The sequence below is a fragment of the Globicephala melas genome, chromosome 3 (genome assembly GCF_963455315.2).
Source record: "Globicephala melas chromosome 3, mGloMel1.2, whole genome shotgun sequence".
Classification (NCBI taxonomy): domain Eukaryota; kingdom Metazoa; phylum Chordata; class Mammalia; order Artiodactyla; family Delphinidae; genus Globicephala; species Globicephala melas.
Genome location: NC_083316.1, coordinates 63,622,517 through 63,648,731, shown reverse-complemented (window position 1 = coordinate 63,648,731; position 26,215 = coordinate 63,622,517). Strand labels below are relative to the sequence as shown.

At 37.6% G+C, this 26,215-nt stretch overlaps 1 protein-coding gene across 4 annotated transcripts in view; it reads right to left on the bottom strand.

The window, feature by feature from the left end:
* The window catches only part of MSH3 (mutS homolog 3), a 211,435-nt gene that overhangs the window by 154,426 nt on the left and 30,794 nt on the right, over positions 1-26,215 (bottom strand). For 3 of the 4 annotated variants that reach the window (XM_070045159.1, XM_030846850.2, XM_070045157.1), the window contains exons 2-7: positions 24,976-25,096; positions 13,714-13,934; positions 9,502-9,708; positions 7,750-7,866; positions 7,232-7,349; positions 5,445-5,590 (exon numbers count right to left, since the gene is read on the bottom strand). In XM_070045159.1, the coding sequence (XP_069901260.1) occupies positions 5,445-5,590; positions 7,232-7,349; positions 7,750-7,866; positions 9,502-9,708; positions 13,714-13,934; positions 24,976-24,991 (825 nt within the window). In that variant the 5' untranslated portion in view covers positions 24,992-25,096. Of the gene's footprint in view, positions 1-5,444; positions 5,591-7,231; positions 7,350-7,749; positions 7,867-9,501; positions 9,709-13,713; positions 13,935-24,975; positions 25,097-26,131; positions 26,206-26,215 lie in introns of those variants that run through there. The other variant, XM_070045158.1, reaches the window with a different exon arrangement.

Sequence of the window (26,215 nt, the reverse complement as noted above, 5' to 3'; positions counted from 1 at the left end):
GTTTATCCCAGGAATACAAGGATTCTTCAATATACACAAATCAATCAATGTGATAAACCATATTATCATACTGAAGGAGAAAACCATATGATCATCTCAACAGATTCAGAGAAAGCTTTCGACAAAATTCAACACCCCACTTATGATAAAAACCCTCCAAGAAAGTAGGCATAGAGGGAACTTACCCCAACATAATAAAGGCCATATATGACAAACCCACAGCCAACCTTGTTCTCAATGGTGAAAAACTGAAACCATTTCCTCTAAGATCAGGAACAAGACAAGCTTGCCCACTCTCACCACTATTATTCAACACAGTTTTGGAAGTTTTAGCCACAGCAATCAGAGACGAAAACCAAAAAAAGGAATCCAATTGGAAAAGAAGTAAAACTGTCACTGTTTTCAGATGACATGATACTATACATAGAGAATCCCAAAGATGCTACCAGAAAACTACTAGAGCTAATCAATTAATCTGGTAAAGTAGCAGATACAAAATAATGCACAGAAATCTCTTGCATTCTTATACACTAATGATGACAAATCTGAAAGAGAAATTAAGGAAAGACTCCCATTTACCATTGCAACAAAAAAAAAATAAAATACCTAGGAATAAACCTATCCAAGGAGACAAAAAACCTGTATGCAGAAAACTGTAAGACACTGATGAAAGAAATTAAAGATGATACAAACAGATGGAGATTTACTCTTGGATTGGAAGAATCAACATTGTGAAAATGACTATACTACCCAAAGCAATGTACAGATTTAGTGCAGTCCCTATCAAACTACCAATGGCATTTTTCACAGAACCAGAACAAAAATGACCCCAAATAGCCAAAGCAATCTTGAGTAAGAAAAATGGAGATGGAGAAATCAGGCTCCTTGACTTCAGACTATACTACAAAGCTACAGTGATCAAGACAGTATGGTACTGGCATAAAAACAGAAATATAGATCAATGGAACAAGACAGAAAGCCCAAAGATAAACCCACACACTTATGGTCACCTTATTTTTGATAAAGCAGGCAAGAATATACGATGGAGAAAAGACAGCCTTTTCAATAAGTGGTGCTGGGAAAACTGGACAGCTACATGCAAAGAATGAAATTAGAACACTCCCTAACACCGTACATAAAAATAAACTCAAACTGGATTAAAGACCTAAATGTAAGGCCAGACACTATAAAACTCTTAGAGGAAAACATAAGCAGAACACTCTATGACATAAATCACAGCAAGATCCTTTTTGACCCACCCCCTAGAGAAATGAAACAAAACCAAAAATAAACAAATGGGACCTAATGAAACTTAAAAGCTTTTGCACAGCAAAGGAAACCATAAACAAGACAAAAAGACAACCCTCAGAATGGGAGAAAATATTTGCAAATGAAGCAACTGACAAAGGTTTACTCTCCAAAATATACAAGCAGCTTATGCAGCTCAATATCAAAAAAGCAAACAACCCAATCCAAAAATGGGCAGAAGACCTAAATAGACATTTCTCCAAAGATATACAGATTGCCAACATACACATGAAAGGATGCTCAACATCATTAAACATTAGAGAAATGCAAATCAAAACTACAATGAGGTATCACCTCACACTGGTCAGAAGGGCCATCATCAGAAAGTCTACAAACAATAAATGCTGGAGAGGGTGTGGAAAAATGGGAACCCTCTTGCACTGTTGGTGGGAATGTAAATTGATACAGCCACTAGGGAGAACAGTATGGAGGTTCCTTAAAAAGCTAAAAATAGAACTACCATATGACCTAGCAATAACACTACTGGGCATATACCCTGAGAAAACCATAATTCAAAAAGTCATGTACCACAATGTTCATTGCAGCACTATTTACAATAGCCAGGACATGGAAGCAACCTAAGTGTCCATCAATAGATGAATGGATAAAGAAGATGTGGCACATATATACAATGGAATATTACTCAGCCATAAAAAGAAACGAAATTGAGTTATTTGTAGTGAGGTGGATGGACCTAGAGTCTGTCATACAGAGTAAACTAAGTCAGAAAAAGAAAAATAAACACTGTATGCTAACACATATATATGGAATCCAAAAAAAAAAAAAGATTCTGAAGAACCTAAGGGCAGGACTGGAATAACGACGTAGGCATGGAGAGTGTACTTGAGGACATGGGGAGAGGGAGGGGTGGGCTGGGACAAGGTGAGAGAGTGGCATGGACATATATATACTACGAAATGTAAAACAGATAGCTAGTGGGAAGCAGCCACATAGCACAGGGAGATCAGCTCGGTGCTTTGTGACCACCTAGAGGGGTGGGATAGGGAGGGTGGGAGGGAGACGCAAGAGGGAGGGGATATGGGGATATATGTATACATACAGCTGATTCACTTTGTTATACAGCAGAAGCTAACGCACCAATGTAGAGCAATTATACTCCAATAAAAACGTTGAAGGAAAAAAAAGTATAATTTTTGCAAAAAAAATCAAATATAACAAACTCTGATAAACATTATGTACATAGTCTATCCAGGGAAACAACTATGATAAGTAAAAGCCATCTCCATCACCCCAAGCCAATAATAGCCAAGATAACCTGGAAAAGATCATCGTTTGGAAGAGAAGAAAAAGATTAAGTAATTTACTGAAGGTCAAGGGGCAATAAAGTGGTGGAGGCAAGATTCACATAGTCTGACTCCACAAGCCACACTCTTACTCACTACTGACAATTACGAAAGGCATGGGGCCAGTAACAGACTGCATGAGCTAACAGGAGGAAAAACAACCAGTCCCTACACTCATGGATGGCTGGTGGAAAGTCAACTGACACAGCCTCTCCAGAAAACTGCCTGGCATTTTCTAAGAAAGCTGAAAACATCCACATCCTATAACTCAGCAACTCCTCCCCTACCTATATACTCTTGAGAAACTCAGGGACATGTATAAGGCATGTGCAAAAAGGTTGACAGTGTATCCTTTGTACAAGCAAAAACTGGAAAGAATCCACAAGAATAAAAAAACTGTAAAATGAAATACAATGTAGCAATGATAACAAAAAAACTACTAAGGTAACACATGTAATATCTGATAAATCCCATGTACAAAATGGTAAACAAAGAAGCAAGACCCAAAAGGATACATACAATATATTTACATTTATATACTTTTTAAGGACGTAAAACTGTATCTAAAAGCAAGGGAATTATTACCTTAAAGTCTGGATTATGGTTACCTCCAGAGGGAAGGGGCCCTTCTGTGAGCAGTGCTGTATTTCCTAACCTGGGTGGTTGTCTCAATATTACACTGTAAATTTCTGTTTTATGCATTTTTTCCTTGATTATTCTATAACTTTTTAAAAAATCACTCATTTTTGGCTCAAGGAAGTTCCTTAATTCTAGTCCAGAGGCCTTCTCTAGTGGCCAGACAGCTTGACTGTAAGTACATTAGCATACACATATAAGTTTATCTCCCAATCTACAACCAAATTTTTACAAAAGCTATTAACAGAAGTTCAAGTAATAAATTTATCAGCCAGATAAATTCCCCTCTGCTTTTTTAAATCAGAGAAATGGTCTATGTCATAAAACCTGCAACATGTACTACTCTGTGTGATATGTAACACTGATAAACCCATAGTCAGTCTGTATAAAGCTGTGCATTGCCCAGCCTGACGGTAGCGGGCCTGATGGCAGTGGCACTACAACACAAAAGCCTTTGATTTCAGACTAACTACCAGTATCCAAAGGATGACTCCTAGGTAGTGACTGGGGAACATGTGACACTCACCACAACAGGGAAAAACCCAGCAAGAACAGGGTAAAGGAAGATGAGATCCGTTTCAGCCACACTGAATTTGAGTGCCTTGTCCAATGAAGAGTTGGAAGCAAGAGCCTGGAGCTCACAAGAGAGGTGCAGCCTGGACCAGACCTCTGGATGTCATCAGCCCAAAAGTGGTTGGTGAGGTAAAGAATGGGTCCCAAGAAAATGCCTGAGATGCAAACTATCATTTCTTTGGTTTTTTTTTGCATGCCAGTTCATACACTACGGTTAACTTTGGCAGTAGGCCAGAGCATATTTCTAACCGCACAAAGTAGGAGTTGTATACTATCAGCTCTGCTCCTTAGATTGAGTTCCAGGTAAATGTAAAATAGCACATTACATCTGATAAAGCTTAAAAGCAAGTAACCTTACTATTTGTAGGTAGGTTCAATTGCCTGCAGCTAGATAAAAAGTGCTTCTCAAGGGTAAAAAAATCATTTAGAGCCATCCAACAGTAATGCAAAGTCCAGAGAGAAAGGCTTACTGATTAAGCAAATGTCAAGTTAGCACAAAGTTATGCAGTCAGAATGAGGTATTAAAAGGTACTTTGGAGACATTTGGGTTGTAAGAATTTTTGTTGATATTGTAGCTGGTTGCAGAAGTTTGCAAAAAACAAAGAGAATGAGTTATTATTAGGCAAAGTATCCTACTTGTGCTTAACAGAACAAGGGACTCTAATAGTTCCAAAGGGTCCTTAAACCTAAGATTTTAAGCAGAGTCCAAGTAAGTCTATAAATGGGCAAATCTGCTCACAAATTGCCAGAAGGCAAAATCAATAAAACTATGATTCACAAATTATACTTACCTGGAAGACTGGTTATAAATATTCCTAATCCTTACTAAAAAGAGTTTTGTACTAGCCAGCTATCATTTCCCTTTAACTCTCAAACTTTCCTCTAAACTAGATATGACAATCCCATAATCATTTGTGTTTAACTTCAAATCCCTAGAGGAAATTTGTAAAACCCTTTGTTATCCATGCATGTGTTGACTTTTATTCTGCTTTCTGTACACTGTCCACATGCATGCCTGTCACTGGGTCAACCTTCAACCCTAAACTGCTAGAGCCCATGGACAGAAACTATCTGGATCTCTCCATAGCACAGAGTGCCAAGTAGCCACCTGAGAAAATTATAACTAGTAACTTAACATATAAAATTGGGAGGAAAATATTTTTCTAGTATAATTACTTGAGGACACAACCCATCAGATAGCCTCATTATAAACCACACATGATTACACATATTTAAAGATTCCTTGAACATCTATCATTTGTTCTTTTTTTAAATTTTATTTATTTATTTTTGGCTGTGTTGGATCTTCGTTGCTGTGTGCAGGCTTTCTCTAGTGGTGGCGAGCGGGGGCTACTCTTCGTTGTGGTGCACGGGCCTTTCATTGCGGTGGCTTCTCTTGCTGCAGAGCACAGGCTCTAGGTGCACAGGCTCAATAGTTGTGGTTCGTGGGCTCTAGAGCGCAGGCTCAACAGTTGTGGCTCACGGGCTTAGATGCTCCGCAGCATGTGGGATCTTCGCGGATCAGGGCTTGAACCTGTGTCCCCTGCACTGGCAGGCAGATTCTTAACCACTGTGCCACCAGGGAAGTCCCTATCATTCATTCTTCACCTACAAAGTACTTACCACAAGTCCAATGAAAACGTTCCCCTTTTTTTTGTCTTTAACATTTTCCTTATTTTCACAGATACACAGAAGATAGCTGGTAGAAGTATCAGTCATTATCTCATCGACATTAACAGCATCATCCAGCTTGACTAAAGGATTTACATGTAATAATCATTAAAGAAAAACAAATGCTACATTCCCATTAGCTTTTCTCCCTTAAAATAACGGTTCATTTTCCTGGGCATTTTTGCTTTATGCAAAACTCTTCCATACAGCATTTACTCTTCTGATTTATTCTGATCATAGTTACATGACTTATCTTCCCTAAGATATAAGACTCATGAGAACAGACAACTATTATCCTCTCACTTCCAAAGGGCCTGTGATATGCCTCAGATCCTGTGGAAGCACCAATGTTTAACCCTCTGCTTTACTTGGATAAGGCTGAGCCTTGACTCCTTAACAATCTCATGATGTTTAATTCCACAAGTCAAAGCATGGATACACTAAAATAGTGTAAATTACTTTCCTCCGTTAAAGTACCTAACAGCTCTCAGACATAGCAAGAGAATTTTTAAAAGATATGAGAAAAGAAAACCAAAAAAGAAAACAGAAACATACATACGTGTGTGTGTGTGTGTGTGTGTGTGTGTGCGCGTGTGTGTGTGTGTGCAGTAAGTCCATTACATAAATTCTCAGGGATGAAAGCTGATTTTGGACAAAGTCAGTCTGGGAACATCCACTTTGGGCATCAGCAGATAAGAGCTACAGCAGCAGCAAAAGAGAAGCACGGAGGGGTGCTGTTTTAGAAGCAGGCTTTGAAAAAGAGACTCAAGTTCAGGCAAAAGAAACAATAAAATTGCAAAGTTCTTACAGCCTGATCAGCTTAAAACAACAAAGAGCTATTAATGGTCTGGGGTCCACTCTGAGTGATAATCGTTCCATATTCATGGTATTAATGGAATAAAACAGCCTTCAGAATTTCGGTAGAAGCTAAGCAGGCGTCTAAATAAGCACATCTGTAATAAACCATAACAGCAATACCTTCACACAGTATCATTTAAGACCTTATCCCTACATTCTTTTATTCTGAGAGACCTGACCCCATTCCACAGTAAACAAAATGCTTCCTTATCATATTTGATATATAATTATTTGGTTTTTAAATAATTGATAGAATTTTATGACTTTGCTGTTAAAATCATTTTGCTTCGAGTAACTCATTGAATTTATCAATGACTATAAACTGGGGGGCAATCATTATATATACTGAGGGTTCTTGCAAGTGAGAAAGCTTACAATCCATTTTGAAAAGTAATAAAATTCTTATGATGCTAACAATTAATGAAGATGACCTACTATTATGTTTTATAAGCAGTTAACTGTGTGTTAACTTGGTAGTTTTCTTTTCACATTTTGAAGTAAATAAGCTATTTTTTAGGTCTCATCTTAGGAAGATCTACAAGAGCTTGTAAGCCCTAAGCACCTAACCACTGCCCACAAAGGCCTAGGAAAGATGCAATTTCACATCAGTTGCTAACTTGCTATCATCTTTTATCAGGCTCTCTTTTTTCTTGCTCTTAAAATACAATGAACTCTCCTTTTACTATGGCATTTGAAAAATGCTTCTTTCCAGCCAATATCAACTCTTCTCTCTTCAGTACCTTACGAATCACAGGTCAAGGTAACCATACTGCCTCATCTCATCAAAAAGGTACCCAATCAAAGAACAGTTTTAAAAAATGCTATTTAAAACAAAGTCCTTGTAACATTTAAGAAAAACAATTCCTATTTGAAAAGGATATCTTCTCCAATAAGTGTAGATTTTGTATAAAGAGCAGTCAATTTCCGGGAAAAGAGTGAACTTTTGCTGTCCCCAATGGCTTTTAACGCAGCTGTTTCAGTTTGTTTCACAACTCCCACCTTCAACAAAAGTAAGAAATACTGCATATCAAATACGATGGAAAATTTGTTAACAAAACATTAATTCTAGACTTTGAAAGGTTAATTCTGAAACATTTAAAATAAACTAATTAGTCCACAATGTCCAGAGGTAGGGCTTAAGTAATAAGTACCACAAGGACCTTGCAAGTGTGGATAAATCACTATGAAACCCTCCATCACAGAGTTGAAAAAACTTTTTACCCTAAATATCTAGTATGTTAAAAACTCATGGAGCTATACTGCCAATAATTATGACAAATTTTAACTTCTCCAAAATATCAAATTCCAAAACCAGTTATAGCCTACCATCTTAGAAAACATTTCCCTCTCTGGAAGAGACTCTAATCCCCTTTTCCCACAAGTTGAAGCCAAAGCTGACCTTATATCCCTTGGCCACAAGGCGGCGTACGTGAACAAACAGCCGGTGAGTAGGTATGCTTGCTGTCATAAAGTTGTGATCTAAATGGCAATAGATATTGAGCTCCCGGGCTGCAATCTAAAAAAATTTAAGAAGAAAATATCAATAAATTTCTACTTCTAGATTCCCTGTGCAGTGTTTGTTCACTTTGTTAAAAATCCATCAAGGTATACATTTAGGATTTGTGCACTTCTCTGTGCGGTATGTCAATAAAAAGTTTAAAAAGACATTCACTGTGTACAAGCCTATGGTTTTATCTTTTTTTTAACAGCGTCCATGGCCTAACCGCAAAGCCAACATCTATATTTATAAACAACTCAGAAAAATATGACAGGTTTTCTTTTATGTGCTTAGATCTATCAAAACCTTAAAAGTGCTGAGCTTTCCCTGCACAACACAGAGACCATGAGACTGAAGTAGAATAAGAATTTGCTACTTAGCACATGCAAATAACTGAAAATTAGGAGATACCACAGAGTATACATACATGATGAACCTCCTTGGACAGAGGGCATCTTTGAGGAAGTGAGAAAAGAACCCCCTGGTCTGGTTAGCTACTTAATGATGCATGAATGATAGGAATGCAGAATCAGGCAGCACCACCTGATTCCCTACGTTTTTCTACAAAGTCCCAGGGCTTAGATATTGCCCACTGGGGCCACGGAATTGGAGTCAATCCTCCACTCTCACTCCCCTATACCACCTGTCTCTGAACTGTATTAGTTCATCACTGCAGGGCAAGAAGACATCAGTCTTTACTGTGGTCAAGGCTGAATTTAGCACTCAACCTAGAGAGAAGGGCAGACAACAGCACTTCTTTCACCCCTTCATCTATAAGAGGCCAACCACGTGGTTCCTGTCCTCAGGAAACACGCGGATGCTGTTTCAAAGTCTAATTTCATGACACAAAAGAGAGCATCATGCCATCTGAACTAGAGAACACCACTTTCCAGCCACAGGACTTAGGACACTAGAAGAACAAAAGTTGGCCAGGTCTCCACTCCCCATTCATGAGGTGGCAGACGAGCCACCTCATCTCTCTCTGAAGATGTACTATCCAACCAGGCCTAAAACTAAGAGATCATCACAATCATTCGTGACTTCAACAGCACCACCAGCAATACCAAGCCTAAGCTTGCCCCTAAATGCTCAAATTTACTTTTAACCTTCTTAACTTAGGCCATTATCAAACACCCCAAATTAAATACAAACCCACCTTAGACTAAGATAGCAAGACAGCTAATATACGGAGACCTGTAAGACTTCACACACTTGTTGGTGGCTGGCAGAGTTAATGTGCTCTTCCACTGAGATTTAACTATGTTCCTGGCTATGAAAATTCATAAGTTAAGGGTAAAAAGAGGAATATCTGTACATCTCAATTTTCTTTTTCTTGCTTGAGTCTTCATTAGGAATACTCACATGATTATGGTTCATTCACAACTGACTTTCGATGGATGAAAGGTACTGGGCCAGCACCATGGAGAATAAGCACGAACATTCCAATAGGGACCCCTCACTTCCTTCCCCACAAATCTAGCATCCACCAAGTTTGCTTGTGTCTATTTTTAGTTTTTACTTTAAATGAAAGTATTTTTGAAGGTAATTGATCACATTAGCTTCTCCATGAGGTCAGAAAATGAAATAAAAACACTGGAAAATATTTAAGGCTGGACAAAAAAACAGGAAACAGTGTCTGAGAAAACAACTTACCTCTGCATCTTCCCCAAAGAATCTATACTTATATCCACATTCCACACACAAAATTGCATCTTTCTGCTGCTGCTTCATTTCTATGTATTGTAATTCTAAGGGGGTGTAGATGCTTTTGGTCCGTTTGTTAGATGGTTTAGAATCAGAAGTCTTCTGTAAGTTTTCACAACTGCTATGTGATGATCCACAATGACTGAGTGTCTTGTCCTGGCAACCGAAAGATTTTTATAGTTTAAAAAGTATTAACTGTAATAATAGTTCCAGAACGTAAATTTGGCACAAGGCTAATAATTGGTGAATCCAAGTGAAAAGTTTACAAGAGTATATCATGTATTAGGCATATTTTCTTGCAGGTTTGGAATTTTCTCAAAGTAAATGACTTAAAAAAGTGAGCCAAACTAAACTACTGTATAATTATTTGAGCAAATTTTGAAAGCCTAAACTAAAAAAGCTTTCTATACTTCTCTTTAAATTGGATTTCATTAAACCAATTATAATTAACCATTTTCTTTTCTTTATTTCCAGATATATATAAGGCACAAAAAGTCATCAGGCATCGATCTGTCTCCCTCAGCGGTAAGGCAAAACCACTTTCAACAAGCATGCCAGCAGCTAAACCTGCACTTAACGTTTAAATTTCCAAGTACAGTCTAAAAGATAGTATGTTCCATAATCTTTATTCCAAGAAAGAATCACAATTTGTTTGGTAAAGAGAGATGAGAAACAGCTTTTGGAAAGCATAAAGCACAAGGTTACATTTTCAACATTAGTATTCCTGATATCCACCTGTCTATATGAAAACCATAATTAAATCCAGTTCACAGCTTAGAGCGAATTCCTTGCTTCTGAGACTTATTAAGGTCAAATGAAACAAATCTGTACAATTGATGACATAAAAATTCATACTTTAAGAAAAGGCAAGAAAAATCTAAACATAAAATTTTTCTCTCCCCATTTTGGGCCCCTCCCTCCCCTTCAGTGTGCATTGTGCATCTATCTGCCTTATGCTTAGGTTTAGCAGAAATACCTGCTCAACCATGAAGATCAATTTTCCTCCTTCTGGTGCCAGCCTTATAACTCCTTGGAAACTAACATTTCTTTCTCAATCCTTTAAGGGGTCACGATGACCCACCCATTCGCCTCGTACACACAGACATCTATGGGGAACTTTATATACAATGCCAACATACCATTTCCCTTAAAGATAGCCATTGGTGCATAACATACCGGTCAGACGACCTGGGGAGACACTGGGCACCTAATGGAAGTCTTCTTAGCTTAAATACTTACTTATGACCTTATTAACGTTACTAGCTATATTACTTGTATTCTGCCTATTTTATAATATAATTGTTCCTTGCGTTATCAAATGTATGACTGAGCCTCCAATAAAATTAATGATTAGGCGACTTAAAACAATTGACAAAATATACAGTCCTATATGATCAGTGATTTTAATAGTGTAACTCTAGATATGGGAAGAATCAACAAGAGAGAATCGTTTTCTAGACCATAACAGACTATAAGACAGGTGGTTCAGAGGCTCTCGGCTACTGTGAACAGGGCCTAGTCCAGGAACAGCACAGTGGGTGGCCTATCAACAAAATCCTTGCCTGACCTGAGAATGAGTATTCCTAGCGCCATAGGACAAATTGATCACAAAATGCCTCCCAAACCTTGGTTGAAATTAAGACCGAAAGGGAACCGATTATAAAATAAAGACTGTTTGCCCATCAACCAATTCTACAAGAATGAAGTCATTAGCTACTGTGGTTGCTGACCTATATTACACCCTGAAAGGAATTCAGGAAGATCAGGATGAGGCTCTTTGTGAAACTTGCCCTCAGATAGTTAGATATTTTCAGGAGAAATTTTTTTATAAACCTGGATTCTTGCATCATCCCATACTTAGAAAAGCACTAAAATCATTAACTAAGATGTCTGTTCCTTGTGACTAGCAGCAACCTTCTACCGAGATGTGTGCTTGAGTGCACATACCCCCTTTACCAAAATCACACATATGCTGGCCTCCCCGCCCTTTACTTCTTTGGAACAGTTCTCAGAGCTCTCTGAGAGACTACCTCCTGGGTTATAATCCTCAGGTTGGCTCAAATAAAATTTTTCACTTCTTTCTTAGATTGACTATTGATTATTTTTGTCAAAAGGATAAATCCAGCTTCTAATTAACTGTCACTGGGTCACTGCCAACATCTAAAAACTTACCAGCTACCCCTGAGATTAAAAATATGGCCTAAAAGACTAGTGACCAGCAGAGGCAGAGAAGAGAGAAAGAGAAATGTCTTATATGGCCCAGGGAGGGGACCGCAGTCCAAGGAAAGCCCAGAAACACGTTCTTTACAGTTGCAGTTGCTAAAGGTTTAAAAAATTCAGCTTAGCTGGAATAGCAGGTAGAGACACAGTTTATCTGAATAGCGAAGCCAAGCAAACCTCCAAAGATCAGCAATGAGATCTGGTAAGGTATGGACAGGTAGGGCAGGAGAAAAGTGGGTCAATATACCAGGTTGGAGAATGCATTTGCTTTTAATTATGATGGATTTTCTACTTCGTTTCCATGACTGTTATCTAAAATTCAAGAAAACCACATATTGCAAAACTTAATGAATACTTAAAAAAATATATTTCCTGGAAAAAGAAAGTTCTTACTTTATACCTTATTCATATAGGGAATGAAAGTAGGAATCCAGCAAATAGTTTTAAGCATACGGGATATGAATAAACAAGTCAATCTGAATACTTGAGTATTAAGCAACTTTTTTCCCCCACCATTTGGGTGAAAATATTTCTCAGATATACTCTTTTTCATATTCCCAGAGACAGCATTCTGAACTCAATTTAACTTTGTCTTGACAATTGAGGATGATGAGAATAATAAAATGGGACTTTCAGGACCTATTTCTCGGTGTCCCTTCTAACTGGTTACTTCTAATGTGCTGTGAATCAGAAATGCCAAGTTGGTCATTTTATGTATAAACCAACAGTAAATCTCATGAGACCCTAGGATAAATTCTCCAATTAATAAAGTGAACATACACAGACAAACTTTTTGACCTCTATACTTTATGACCACTACACTCAGGTGAACTGCTTCTAAGTACTAAAAAAAGATTAAAAATGAAAACAAAGCAACTTTTTTTCTGATGATGTAAAATAAGTCAATGGATCTTACGGCCTGGCTGAAGGAGGAGTTCATGAATCTGGACTTTGTGGGAAGGAGTGTGAACTTCTGAAAATTAGATACAAAATTGTGTTGGTCTGAGTATTTTTCTGAGTAACAAATCCATAGTTTTCATTAGATTTAAATGACTCATAAAAAAAAGTAAAGAACTAGTTCTCTAACTCCATGGTTTTCGATCATGGCTACACATTAAAATGAGAGCTTTTAAACGATATCCATGCCCAGTTTTTCATGAAAACTAACTAAACATGATTCTGAAGAAGGGTTCTTACTATCGGTATTTTATTTTATTGACGTATAGTTGACATACAATATTACGTTAGTTTCAGGTGTACAACATAGTGATCTGATAGTCAAATACATTATGAAGTGATCATAAGTCCAGTAACTAACTGTCACCATACAAAATTATGACAGTAAGGTGATTCTAATTTAAAGCTGGGCTGAGAACCACTAATTCTGATTTATAATAGATTTCAATGATGGATCAAGAGTTAAATTCCCTGATTTTGCAATGGTGAAAAATACTAATAATCACCGAACAGTGGAAGAAGTAAGGAAGCCATATACGTTTGGTTAAACTCTGAATTTATTATATCAGCCAAGCTTTCAACTAAAAACCTCAAAACATCTCTACAAATTATTCACTGTGATTTTCCAGACTAATCATGGAAACTATAAGGAGGACTATAAGAAACTGTGCTTGTATTAATTATTAATAAAGAATCCCCCCAAGTCAGTGGCTCCTAATCCAGGCTGTATATCAGAATCTGCTGGGAGGTTTTCTTGGTTTTCTGTTGTTTTAATAAAACTAATTCATCCTGCCTTAATACATAGTAAATCACAATCTCCAGGAATTTAAAAACAAAAAACTAAAAAGCAAAAGCTCCCTCAGCTCATTTGGATGATCAGCCAAGTTTGGGAACCAGTGCCCTGAGTGAACCCACAAACCTAATGGCACGTGAGAACCTACAGTTCTAAGTAACTGGATATTCATCTATATAAGAGTTACATACCTTTTGACTAGTTTGAGATTTGGAATCTTCAGAAGAAACTGCATTCTTTGCACGTAGAAGATCGATATCATCAAAATCAGTACATTTTGGCAGAACTGCAAATCTCTTCTGAAGAGACTCTGTCTGGACTCTATTTTGAGGAAGGGCAGAATCGCAGCAGAATTCTTTCAATTTTTCCAGAGACTTTAAAACAATCCTGGTCCTCAGATGTTTCTTTGGCTCTTAGCAAGTCAGAAGAAAATATAACAATAGTATTTTATCTCATTATGTCAATTCATAATTAGCATAGGATTTTTAAAGAGGGAGCTTCTCACTAAAGCAATGAATCTAACTATACTGTGATAAGGAAATAAAGAAACCTCGGGTTCAGGGTGAAGATGGCATATTGAAACATAGATCTAATTTCACTTGGTCCTGAAACCCCATTAAAAACTACAACAGGGGCTTCCCTGGTGGCGCAGTGGTTGAGAGTCCGCCTGCTAATGCAGGGGACACGGGTTCATGCCCCGGTCCAGGAAGATCCCACATGCCGCGGAGCAGCTGGGCCCGTGAGCCATGGCCGCTGAGCCTGCGCGTCCGGAGCCCGTGCTCCGCAACGGGAGAGGCCACAACAGTGAGGCCCACATACAGCAAAATAAATAAATAAATAAATAAAAAATAAAAGGGGGAAAAGGATTCAAAAAAAAAAAAAACTACAACAGGGCAGACAGAAAAGAAGAGGTGACAACTGCAAACAAAATATCTGAAGCTAGAAGGATAAATGGATAAGCAATAACCAATTTAGCATACCTGAAAGCTAAATCCTAAATCAGTAATATATAAAACCAGGAACTAATCCTACTTAGAACACAAAATGCTTATTAAATGTCTCAAGAATCAGGGTACCAGTAGCTCTGGAAATGGAAAAAAGGGAGGTTCTAAAATAAACAGAACTGGTTCAAAACAATTTAATCCCTAGACCCCTACCCCACTCCAAACTCAAGGGTAACTGTCCTCCTTCTACCTCAGAAGAAGACTGGAGATTTCTCTGGAAAAGGCAACACAGGCACAGGTGAGACGCAGTACTGTGCCTGAGCCATAAGAATGATGGGAATACAGGCTTACTGTATGTGGAGAAACCAGCCTCTTCTCACCAGCTCCCAGAACACAGGCAGCCAGAGTTCTCTCTCCAGGCAGGAGCTCACAAGACTCTGGACTGGGGAAACTGACCAGCTCCATGGGAAAGACCTAAAGATACTGACACCAGGAATTCACCAAGGAAACCACCCCCAGGACATGTGCCTTCCTGCCTCCACAGCTTTGCTCATGCTATTCTTTCTCCCCAGAATGCCCTTGACCCCAATTTCCACATGGCAAATTGTACTCACTTCGTCCAGACCCATCTCAAAACTACTTTTTCATGAAATTCTGCTAATTCTCCCAGTTTAAAGTCATCTTTTCTTTCTCTATGTTCCTATAACAAGATCGCATCTCTCTACAGCACTTATCACACTCTGCCAATTAGCAGTTATTAATAAGCAAGCAACCCATAAAATAAGGGAAACTATCATGTACTGGGTATCTACTATATGCCAGAATACATCTTTTCACCCTTTAGAGCAATACTATTAGGTAATTATTATTTAATATAAAGAAACTGGGACTGCATTTATTATCTCTTACTTTCCCATTAAAGCAAAAACACTCTGAGGGCAAGAGTTGGGTTTTGTTCATTTCTAAAAGTTTAAATATTTTCATATTAATATGCAAACCTCTTTTTAGATCTATACTTTATCCTGTCTCCTGTTAACCTTGTAGCTAGAAAAATGTATATTTGAAATCTCTTTTCAAATGTATATATTCATCTTGTTTACTGTTATTCTCCCCTTTTCAGGATGTATACTTGAATCTCTCTTCAAACATATAGTGTAAGTTTTTATATTATATAAGGACTTCCCCCTATCGATTCAAAAAAACTTTCCCGTGATGGGAGTGGGGTATAAGTCTCAGAATTGCACTCATGTGAAAAAAGAATATCTAAAACTGAAGTGTTAAAAACTAAGGTGAAGTAGCCAGAGACTCTTCTAGCTAGTGAACGCTCTGCTCTTTTCTTCCCATTATTTATTTTTTTAAGTAAACAGTAAAGTTCATATTTCAAAAAATTCCATGTCTAGGCCTTATTTCCACAAACTTCAGGGTTTGCTCAGCTGGATGTGCAGCAAGGACTTAGCGTGCATGTGGTAAGAGTCCTTGATTGCTCAGTTTCTTGCCCTCCTCCTTACCATCCTTCCCTACCCTACCCTACTCTCACCACTGCCAAGGAAGATTCCACCTTGAAGCTCCATCCTTGAGTTATGCTCAATACAGAAAGGTTTTTGTCGGTTCAGAAAGATCCTGGATTGAGCCCATGCTTCTGTACAACCTCTCTGCTACCCTTCCACATCTCTTAAAGTTTTTTCTCTCCTTTTTCTGTGTAGCCATCTTTCATCCTTAGGCTACAATGACTTTCTACGAGTGCACCACAGCTCAAGAGTTAGGAAAGAAGGTGTCCCACACTTGTTCATTTCTATCAAGCCATTATGATTCCTGAACTCTAAAATAAGAGAAAGAACTGGTACACAAGCGATTACCCAAAATTACAATTTTTTCTTAATGCTCCTAGGACCATCAAATCTTGAGCCATCTAAAAGAAAACCAGGGGGAAATATGAACATGTTATCTGTGGGAAGAATGAAGCTTACAGAGGAAAACCAAAATCTTTCATTGCCTTCCTCACAGATACCTAAGAGAGATTCTAACACCTCATAAAGCCCTCAATGAAAAAAACTAAATTGGAAGGCTTCTCAAGTGCAAAGCCCCCAAGAGCTACGAAACCCTCATGTCTGAGAAGGGACACAGATATAGGCACCAGTCCCTCAATTAGGCCTTGAGGAAGACTGTAACTACTGTGCAAAACCTGGCTCATGGAAAACTGAGTACTATGACAATTAAAAGGGAAACCTCCTAAAATGGAGTTGGGAGGCCAGCAGGGAGAGCTCTCCTGGACATACTACCCAGCATCAATACAGATCCCAACAGGAAGAGACTTACCTTGCATCCCCTATAGAAGTGACACTAGCTTACTACCACCAGCAGGAGGAAGATTTTCTCCTTGCCTGGCAACAGTACAACCAATGAGAGACTGTCACAACTCAGCCAAAGAAAAGCCACTATACTTTGAACTCCCAGTTTCCTCCAATGACCCTCCCAAATTCCTCTTCTCCTCTATAAAAGAGTTTCCTCTCCTTTGCCTTGCTGAACTTGCATGTGGTTTGCCATAGTTGCATGTCCTAAATTGCAGTTCTTACCTGCTCCCAGATAAATCCATTTTGCTGGTAAAATAATTGGCTGTTCTCCTGTTTTAGTTTAACAGTACCCCAATAAACCTTAACAACCTCCATATTCTGCTCCTATACTTAAAACCTCACTTATACTATTTCCTTTTCTGAAGATGCCATGAAATGAACTATCAAATTGCCACAATATGAGATTAAGACTTGCCAGCATTATCACTAAAGTCTCTGAGCCCTTAAGAGGATATACCCTAGAAATAAGGCCATCGGTTGCTGTCCCAACACGTTAAATAGGCCAAAAACTTCTCAGTAAAAATCTTTCACTGAATTAACACCTTCACTGTTTGAGCTTTAATTTTTTGTGTACCATAAAATGTAAATACATAATAGTTACTTTCTCTACTCAGGCTTCCTCCTCTAGGCCTAGGTTATGAAGGATCAAGGAGGTAGAAGAATTATCATATTTTAAATAAAGAATTTTAATCTAGAAGGAAGCAGAGTAGATGCTGAAATAAAAATATGTGCCACTATAAACAGATTTTTTTTAATCTGTATAAGAATCTGTTTTACAGATAAAATAATTCATCTTAAAAAAAGGAAAAAAAGAAAAACCTCTGGAATATTACAAACATATTTTAAATCAGTTGAATTAAACACAATGTTCAGGCAAAACCAATCTATACTGAAGTCAGGATAGTGGTTATCCTTGGTGGGGGGAAGGGGTTGCCAGTGGGAGGGAGCACAGAGAGGTTTCCGGGGGTCCTAGTAATATAGTTTCTTGATCTAAGTGATGGTTATATAGGTGACTTCAGTTTGTGAAATTTATCAAGCTTATGATTCTCTACATGTGTTAAACATCTATAATGAATTAAAAACATCAACAAATCCATGTTCATAGATCTCAGGGTCTCAAGAATTCTCTTTTGGGAAGATAAATTACACCCAATGTTTTCGAGGGTTTAAGCTCAAAAGAAGATATTTAAGCTTAGGCAGATAAAAATCAGACACAAGTCAAGGAGGAGAGTCTTAAAAAGAAAAATAAATAGATTTAAGAGGCAGTTTCAAATCTTGTCTAACAACAGAAACCCAGGTAAAGGGCAGAACTTCTTCTTTTAAAAGATTTATTTTTTAATCTTAGTGCCTTTGTTTTTAAATATTCATTCCAAATTGGGGCATGTTGTTTTAAACGTCAAAAGGTGATTCTTTTTTTAAGAGCATAAAATGAAAATGGAAAGTTTGCTGGATAAAATTTTTTACCCGGTATAATAGGCAGTCATTACAGAATGCAAAAATGGGAATTTGGGGAATGGCATATTTGATTCCATGAAAAATTTTGATTTTTTCACTAAAACTAAGTAGCTTTATACTCAGCCATAAAAAAAAAAAAAAAAGAATGCCATTAGCAGCAACATGGATGGAGCTAGAGATTATCATACTAAGTGAAGTAAGTCAGACAAAATCTTTTATCATATGATATCACTTATATGTGGAATCTAAAATGTGATACAAATGAACTTATTTACAAAAACAGAAACAGATTCACAGTGTTAGAAAACAAACTTATGGTTACCAAAGGGGAAAGGCCAGGGGTGGGGGGGCCACGGTGTGGATAAATTAGGAGTTTGGGATTAGCAGATACAAACTACTATATATAAAACAGATAAACAATGAGGACCTACTGTATAGCAAGGGAACTATACTCAATATTTTGTAATAACCTATAAGGGAAAAAAATCCAAAAAAAAATATATATATGTCTGACTGAATCACTTTGCTGTACACCGGAATCTAACACAACATTGTAAATCAACTATACGTCAATTAAAAAAATATTTTAAATAACTAAGCAGCTTTATGTTAGGATATTAATTGCAGTGTGTAATAATTATAAATATTAATCGATGTCTTTTATAAAATGGTCTAGGGTAAACTGGAAAAAATGAATTTAAGTCAGATTTCAATTTGAACTTCCTGCATATGGTTTAAAGGTATAATATCTGATACATTTCCCGGGTCTTTTTAAAAAATTGTATCTTATTTTTATATACTCTGGCTATATTTTATAATATCTTTAATTGATTTTGGAAAGTCCACATTTATATAGTATTAAGATAATGAATATTTGTATTTATCAAAATGCATTTGAGACAGAGTTCTACACTGTTTATCTGTAATTAAAGTAAGAATAATAACAAAAAGTCAAGTCTGAATCTGGGGAGATTTTATTTACCAAACGTAGCCAGACATATATATATTCCACCCATATGTTTTTCCTATGTGATGCTGACACTCCTGCACTGAAAGGTGGAATCCATGTTCCTTCCCCTTGAACCCACACAGGCCTTTGTAACTAATTCAACCAACAGAGTATGGCAGAAGTGACACTATATAACTTCCAAAGCTAGACTGTGAAAGACAATACAGCTTCCGTCTGGCTCTCTCTCACAGATACTCATTCTTGGAAACCAGCCACCACTGCTATGAGGAAGCTAAAATTAGCCCACACAGAGAGACAAGGGAGCCAGCTCATACTGGTAAGTGAAATCTTCAAGAACTTTGTGAGCCAGTTGTAAAACACAGCTATTATGTTACAGTATATAAACTTACAATTAAATGAATTACATTAAAAACAAAGGTAACAGAGGGCTTCCCTGGTGGTGCAGTGGTTGAGAATCTGCTTGCTAATGCTGGGGACACTGGTTCAAGCCCTGGTCTGGGAGGATCCCACATGCTGCTGCAGAACAGCTAGGCCCGTGAGCCACAGATACTGAGCCTGCGCGTTTGGAGCCTGTGCTCCGCAACAAGAGAGGCCGTGATAGTGAAAGGCCCGCGCACCGCGATGAAGAGTGGCCCCCGCTCACCACAACTAGAGAAAGCCCTCGCACAGAAACGAAGACCCAACACAGCAAAAATAAATAATAATAATAATTAATTAATAAAAAATCCTACCCCAATTATCTACTTAAAACAAACAAAAAACAAAGGTAATAAATACTCAGGCCTCATTGCTTCCTAAAACTTTTATTACATTTTACTATTGTCTATAATCTAAAGATTATTAACATGTATTGTCTCTTTATGGTGTAAATACTATATAATGGTGTGCTATTGCAACTATCCATCCTTTCCCAACTCTAGAAAAGTCAGGGCTTAAGAACGGGGCTACTCTAGACCTTCTCTTCCAAAGCTTAAAAACAATCCCTAAAAAGATCAAACTGATCCACAAGGAATTTAACTACTTGCCAGAACAAAATTCAACATTCTTTAAAGAAACACAAATCCCAGCACACGACAACACAAAGTTCAAAATACTTATTATCAGGACTTCCCTGGTGGCGCAGTGGTTGGGAGTCCACCTGCCGATGCAGGGCACAGGGGTTCCATCCCTGGTCCAGGAAGATCCCACATGCTGTGAAGCAACGAAGCCCGTGCACCACAACTACTGAGCCTGCGTTCTAGAGCCCGTGAGTCACAACTACTGAGCCCACACACCACAACTACTGAAGCCCACGTGCCCAGAGCCCGTGCTTTGCAACAAGAGAAGCCACCGCAATGAGAAGCACACACACAGCAAGGAAGAGTAGCCCCCGCGCCCACACGCAGCAATGAAGACCCAACGCAGCCAAAAATAAATAAATTTAAAAAACAAAAATACAAAACACAATCCAAATAATTAATTACTAAACATGCAAAAAGTAGAAAAATCAGTCAAGGTGTACCAAACCAGAAATGATAGAGATGACAGAATTAGCATATAAGGACATGAAAACACATATTATAAACATGTTCCATATAATGAAAAATGAAAAGGAAAAAATAAAGAGGAGCAGAATGGAAGGTTTTTGTTTGGTAACAGCTTTACTGAAATACAATTCACATAGAAAAATGGGATGTTTTTTAAAAAGAACAATACAGAACTTCTAGAGATGAAATATACAATATCTGAACTGAACATTTCACTGAATTAAATTTATATCATATTAGATACTACTGGAAAAAAATATCACTGAACTTGAAAATACAGCAGGAGAATCAATCCAAAATGAAGCAGAAGGGGAAATAATACTGGAAAATAAATGAAAAGAGCTTCCTTATTTGAGGGATAATGTTAAGTAATCTAGCATCCCTATTAATAAACTCTCAGAAGAAGAGAAAGGGAAGAGACAGAAAAAAATTTTGAGAAAAAAGTGGCCAAAAAATTCTTCCAAATTTGATGAAAACTATAAACTGATGGAACCCAAGAAGCTTTAAATGAACTCCAAACAGGATAAAGATTTATGAAGAAATAAGAATTTTTTTAAATACTAGACTAAGGCTCATCAAAATCAAATGTGGCAAATGGGACCTAATGAAACTTCAAAGCTTTTGCAAAGCAAAGGAAACCATAAACAAGACCAAAAGACAACCCTCAGAATGGGAGAAAATATTTGCAAATGAAGCAACTGACAAAGGATTAATTTCCAAAATTTACAAGCAGCTCATGCAGCTCAATAACAAAAAAACAAACAACCCAATCCAAAAATGGGCAGAAGACCTAGACATTTCTCCAAAGAAGATATACAGATTGCCAACAAACACATGAAAGAATGCTCAACATCACGAATCATTAGAGAAATGCAAATCAAAACTACAATGAGATATCATCTCACACCAGTCAGAATGGCCATCATCAAAAAATCTAGAAACAATAAATGCTGGAGAGGGTGTGGAGAAAAGGGAACACTCCTGCACTGCTGGTGGGAATGTGAATTGGTACAGCCACTATGGAGAACAGGATGGAGGTTCCTTAAAAAACTACAAATAGAACTACCATACGACCCAGCAATCCCACTACTGGGCATATACCCTGAGAAAACCATAATTCAAAAAGAGTCATGTACCAAAATGTTCATTTCAGCTCTATTTACAATAGCCCGGAGATGGAAACAACCTAAATGCCCATCATCAGATGAATGGATAAAGAAGATGTGGCACATATATACAATGGAATATTACTCAGCCATAAAAAGAAACGAAATTGAGCTATTTGTAATGAGGTGGATAGACTCAGAGTCTGTCATACAAAGTGAAGTAAGTCAGAAAGAGAAAGACAAACACCGTATGCTAACACATATATATGGAATTTAAGGGAAAAAAATGTCATGAAGAACCTAGGGGTAAGACAGGAATAAAGACACAGACCTACTGGAGAATGGACTTGAGGATATGGGGAGGGGGAAGGGTGAGCTGTGACAAAGCGAGAGAGAGGCATGGACATATATACACTACCAAACGTAAGGTAGATAGCTAGTGGGAAGCAGCCGCATGGCACAGGGAGATCAGCTCGGTGCTTTGTGACTGCCTGGAGGGCTGGGATTGGGAGGGTGGGAGGGAGGAAGATGCAAGAGGGAAGAGATATGGGAACATATGTATATGTATAACTGATTCACTTTGTTATAAAGCAGAAACTAACACACCATTGTAAAGCAATTATACCCCAATAAAGATGTTAAAAAAAAAAAAATCAAATGTGGGCAAACGAGTGATAAATACAAAATCGTAAAAGCAGCCAGAGGAAAAAAGACATATTAGGGAAATCAACACCATAATTAAAAAACACCAAAAACACCTTGATGTCACAAATGTTAAAGGTTAAGAACCTTTCAAGGAATACTATGACTCCCTTTCTTCTTAAATATAGGACTTTTCTAATATATACTTTACCTAGTTTCCTGTGACTTCTCTTCTTTTAGAGATATATATTTGAATTTCTTTTCAAATGTATGTTTTACCTTTTTATTATTACTCAATTTGTTTTCAAAACACGTATTTAAATCACTTTTCAAATGTATCAAGTTTCCTTGTGAGTATAAAAGCTTCCTTCCCCTGTGGATCCTAGGTATAAAAATGAGCTTATAAATTGAAGAATTAAGAACTGAAGTGGATCCATATAATGGCATATTATTCAACAATAAAAAGGAATGATGTAATTTAGAGTACTCAAAATCATGGAAAGTAGAATGTTGATGGCCAGGGACTGGGGGAGGAGGGAATGTGGAGCTATTATTTAATGGCTATAGAGTTTCAATTCTGCAAGACAAAAAGAATTCTAGAGATGGATGGAGGTAATGGTTGTACAAAATTATGAATGCACTTAATTGAACTGTACACTTAAAAATGGTTAAGATGAAAATTTTATGTTCTGTGTACTTTACCACAATAAAAAGAAATCAAATCAAAACAACTTTTGAAAGGAAGGAGGTACTGATGCATGCTACAACATGGATGAACCTTAGAAACATTAGGCTAAGTGAAAGAAATCAGACAAAAAGGCCACATACTGTATGATTCTATTTATATGACATGTTCAGAATAGACAAATCTATAGACAGAAAATAGATTCGTGGCTGCTTAGGTCGGTGAGGGGGGCGCTGCTTGGGGAAAATGGGAAGTGACTGCTATTGGGTACTGAGTTTCCTTTGAGGGTGATGAAAATGCTCTAAAATTGACTTAATGAGGGCTGCACAATTCTGTGAATATACTGAAAGTCATTGAATTGTACATGGTAAAGGGTGAATTGTATAACATGTGATTATATCTTAATAATCTGTTATTTAAAAAAAAAAAAAAAAAACCCGAGGTGGAGCAATCACCCAGCGTTCGACTGGGGAAAGCTCTTTCTTCTTCCTGAGTGTGATTTTTACCAAGTAGCAAAGGTCTTATTTCAAAACATTCCAAGTCTGTTGCCCCTTTTCCACCTCAGCTCCCCTGGGTGCCTGGAAAAGTTACTTAAGTGTGGTAACCCTCAACCTCACCTATCACTGGAGGACAGCAAGGGTTGTTTGGAAGAATAAAAGAACTACAAAAACCTGTACAGCAATGGCAGGCAAACAGAGGGTTCATTAACAGCTTGACGAATTTACTGAAAAACTGAATAGATCAGATCTATGTAGAGTAATGAAACCCTAGAAAATGCAAATTCTGTCAAGTCATGCCTCTCGCCATGGCCCCTTCAGGTAGGAGGAGAAAAAGGGTATCATCAGATTTATCCTTCTCTTTAACCATACGTCTCCATTTCTATAGTTATTTCATACTAAGGCTTTCATGTTAACCCTAAATCCAAACTTTACCTCTTGATCCACTAAATAGAAACTTTTTTTTTTTTTTTTTTTGGTTTTGTCTCGTTTTCTTTACCTAAATTCCTGGGGATAATGAAGAAAGAAGCATTTTCTGTCCTCCCCTATCACAAATTGTCTGAGGCCAAAAACTAGAGAAAAATCTGCTCAACCATCTGTATCCAATACCTCCCCTAGAAGTCCAACAGCTCAGGAATAGTGGTTTTACCCAAAACCCTTTAGCATACAGAAAAAGCAGCTCCATGATTAAAAAGGACAGGGTAGATCTACATGTCCTGACATTGAAAATTGTTCAAAATGTTCTGCTAAGTGGAAAAAACCAGTTGCAAATTAGTATATATAGTATAATATAATTTATAAAATATTATTATTAGTTAACTTATTTTGGGGTCTATTTGAGTACATATAGATGTGTATAAACAGAAAAACCTGGAAGAATGTACAGCACCCCCAAAAATTAGCAGTAGCCCTTACTGAAAGGGAGAGATTATGAGGTCTTTTACTGTCCACCTTCTACATTTCTGTATTGTTTGAAATTTTTATAACAAGAACGTTTTACTTTTATAATCAAGACAAAAATTTGCTAGAGGGAATAAGAGAGAAAATTGGGAGAACTACAGCCAAATTGCAGAACTCCATCTCTTACCTCCACTCCCCCAACCTCTTACCCACACCACCCCTTATGAAGGGGCTAGTCTACTCAAGCACAATGGAGACCTTTCTCCACAAAGGAAAAAATGGCCCAATACTCCAACAGTCTCCTCTGCCCTCAGGAGAATGTGAGAATATCAGAGTCATTACTTGTAAGAATGAAGAAAAATTGCCCCAGAACTCACCAGCGTTCCCAGACATTACTGAATCACTTCCTTCTTCCTTTTCTTGGACTTTCTTTGCTTTCTTTTTAACAGGCCCATCACTCTCCAGTGGTCTCTTCTTACTCCTATCGATTTCTGCAACCTATGTTAGAAAATGATATTATCTCTAATCTCAAAACTTGATGTATGCAAAATAATTTAAACCTTACTTCTGAATGACAGCAAAGTTCTTGCCATCCACCCTTCATAGAATCATCTGTTTAGAGTCATGGGTGAACTGTTTTACCATCTTCAAAGACAAGGTGGAGACTGGCAAGTCATGAGCCTCAGCACCTCAAGCCCTCCTAGAATTAGAACCAAGGCTGCTACTTTTCTTCACTCGATCAGTCTTCCCCTATCTCAGATTATGAATCACCCTACTTACCTATGTTAAATAGAATACCTTTAAGAAAAAAACCTAATATTTAGAAAAGTTGAATTTAGACAGATAATTAAAACAGTATCATTTTTGAAATGTTAATTGTCATTTAACTGTTTCACATTCAAACTTGATTTATGTTCACCACTGAAAATGCCACAAGATTATGGACTATATGCTGGCAGAAAACCTGTCAAAAACTTAAGTCCTTCACCAAATAACCTCTAAATGGTAGGCATAAAATAAAATCTTGGTGAATTCATGAAACTATAGGCTATGGTCAAAAAACAAAGACAGGAGAGGAACAATCATCTATGGAAGAAACATAAATGAAGGGAACAAGATTTTGAAGCAACAGGAAGCATACAACAACTAGCCATCACATCTGTATCATCTTAAGAAACTTTATCCACCCAAATTGTGTATCAGACTTTATAACCTGAACTACAAGGGGTACAGTCACCAGGGAACTGCACATGACTTTGACCCGTAAACGCTTGAAATACTAAGCAAGGCTGTTGCAGCCTTAAAAACTAGAGATTTAACGGCAGTTTTCGTCTAGTCAGCTAACCAAACACATACAAATAATAAATAATGCTCCTCTTCAACCCTCAATCCAGGAAAAAAAACGGGGGGGAGGGGAGAGAATGGAGATTAAAATATGTATCCTTTGACTCTAACCGCATCAGAATGAGCGGTCTGCCATTAAGAGCCGGTGTGACCTTAGCCTCAAATCTATTACCCCAAGTGTAATATTACCCTAAAATGTCTGAACTGCTCCTAGGACGGATGCTGCCCTGCCTCTTCCCTCTTTCTCCTTCTTGAGCCCCGCCCCTTTCCCGC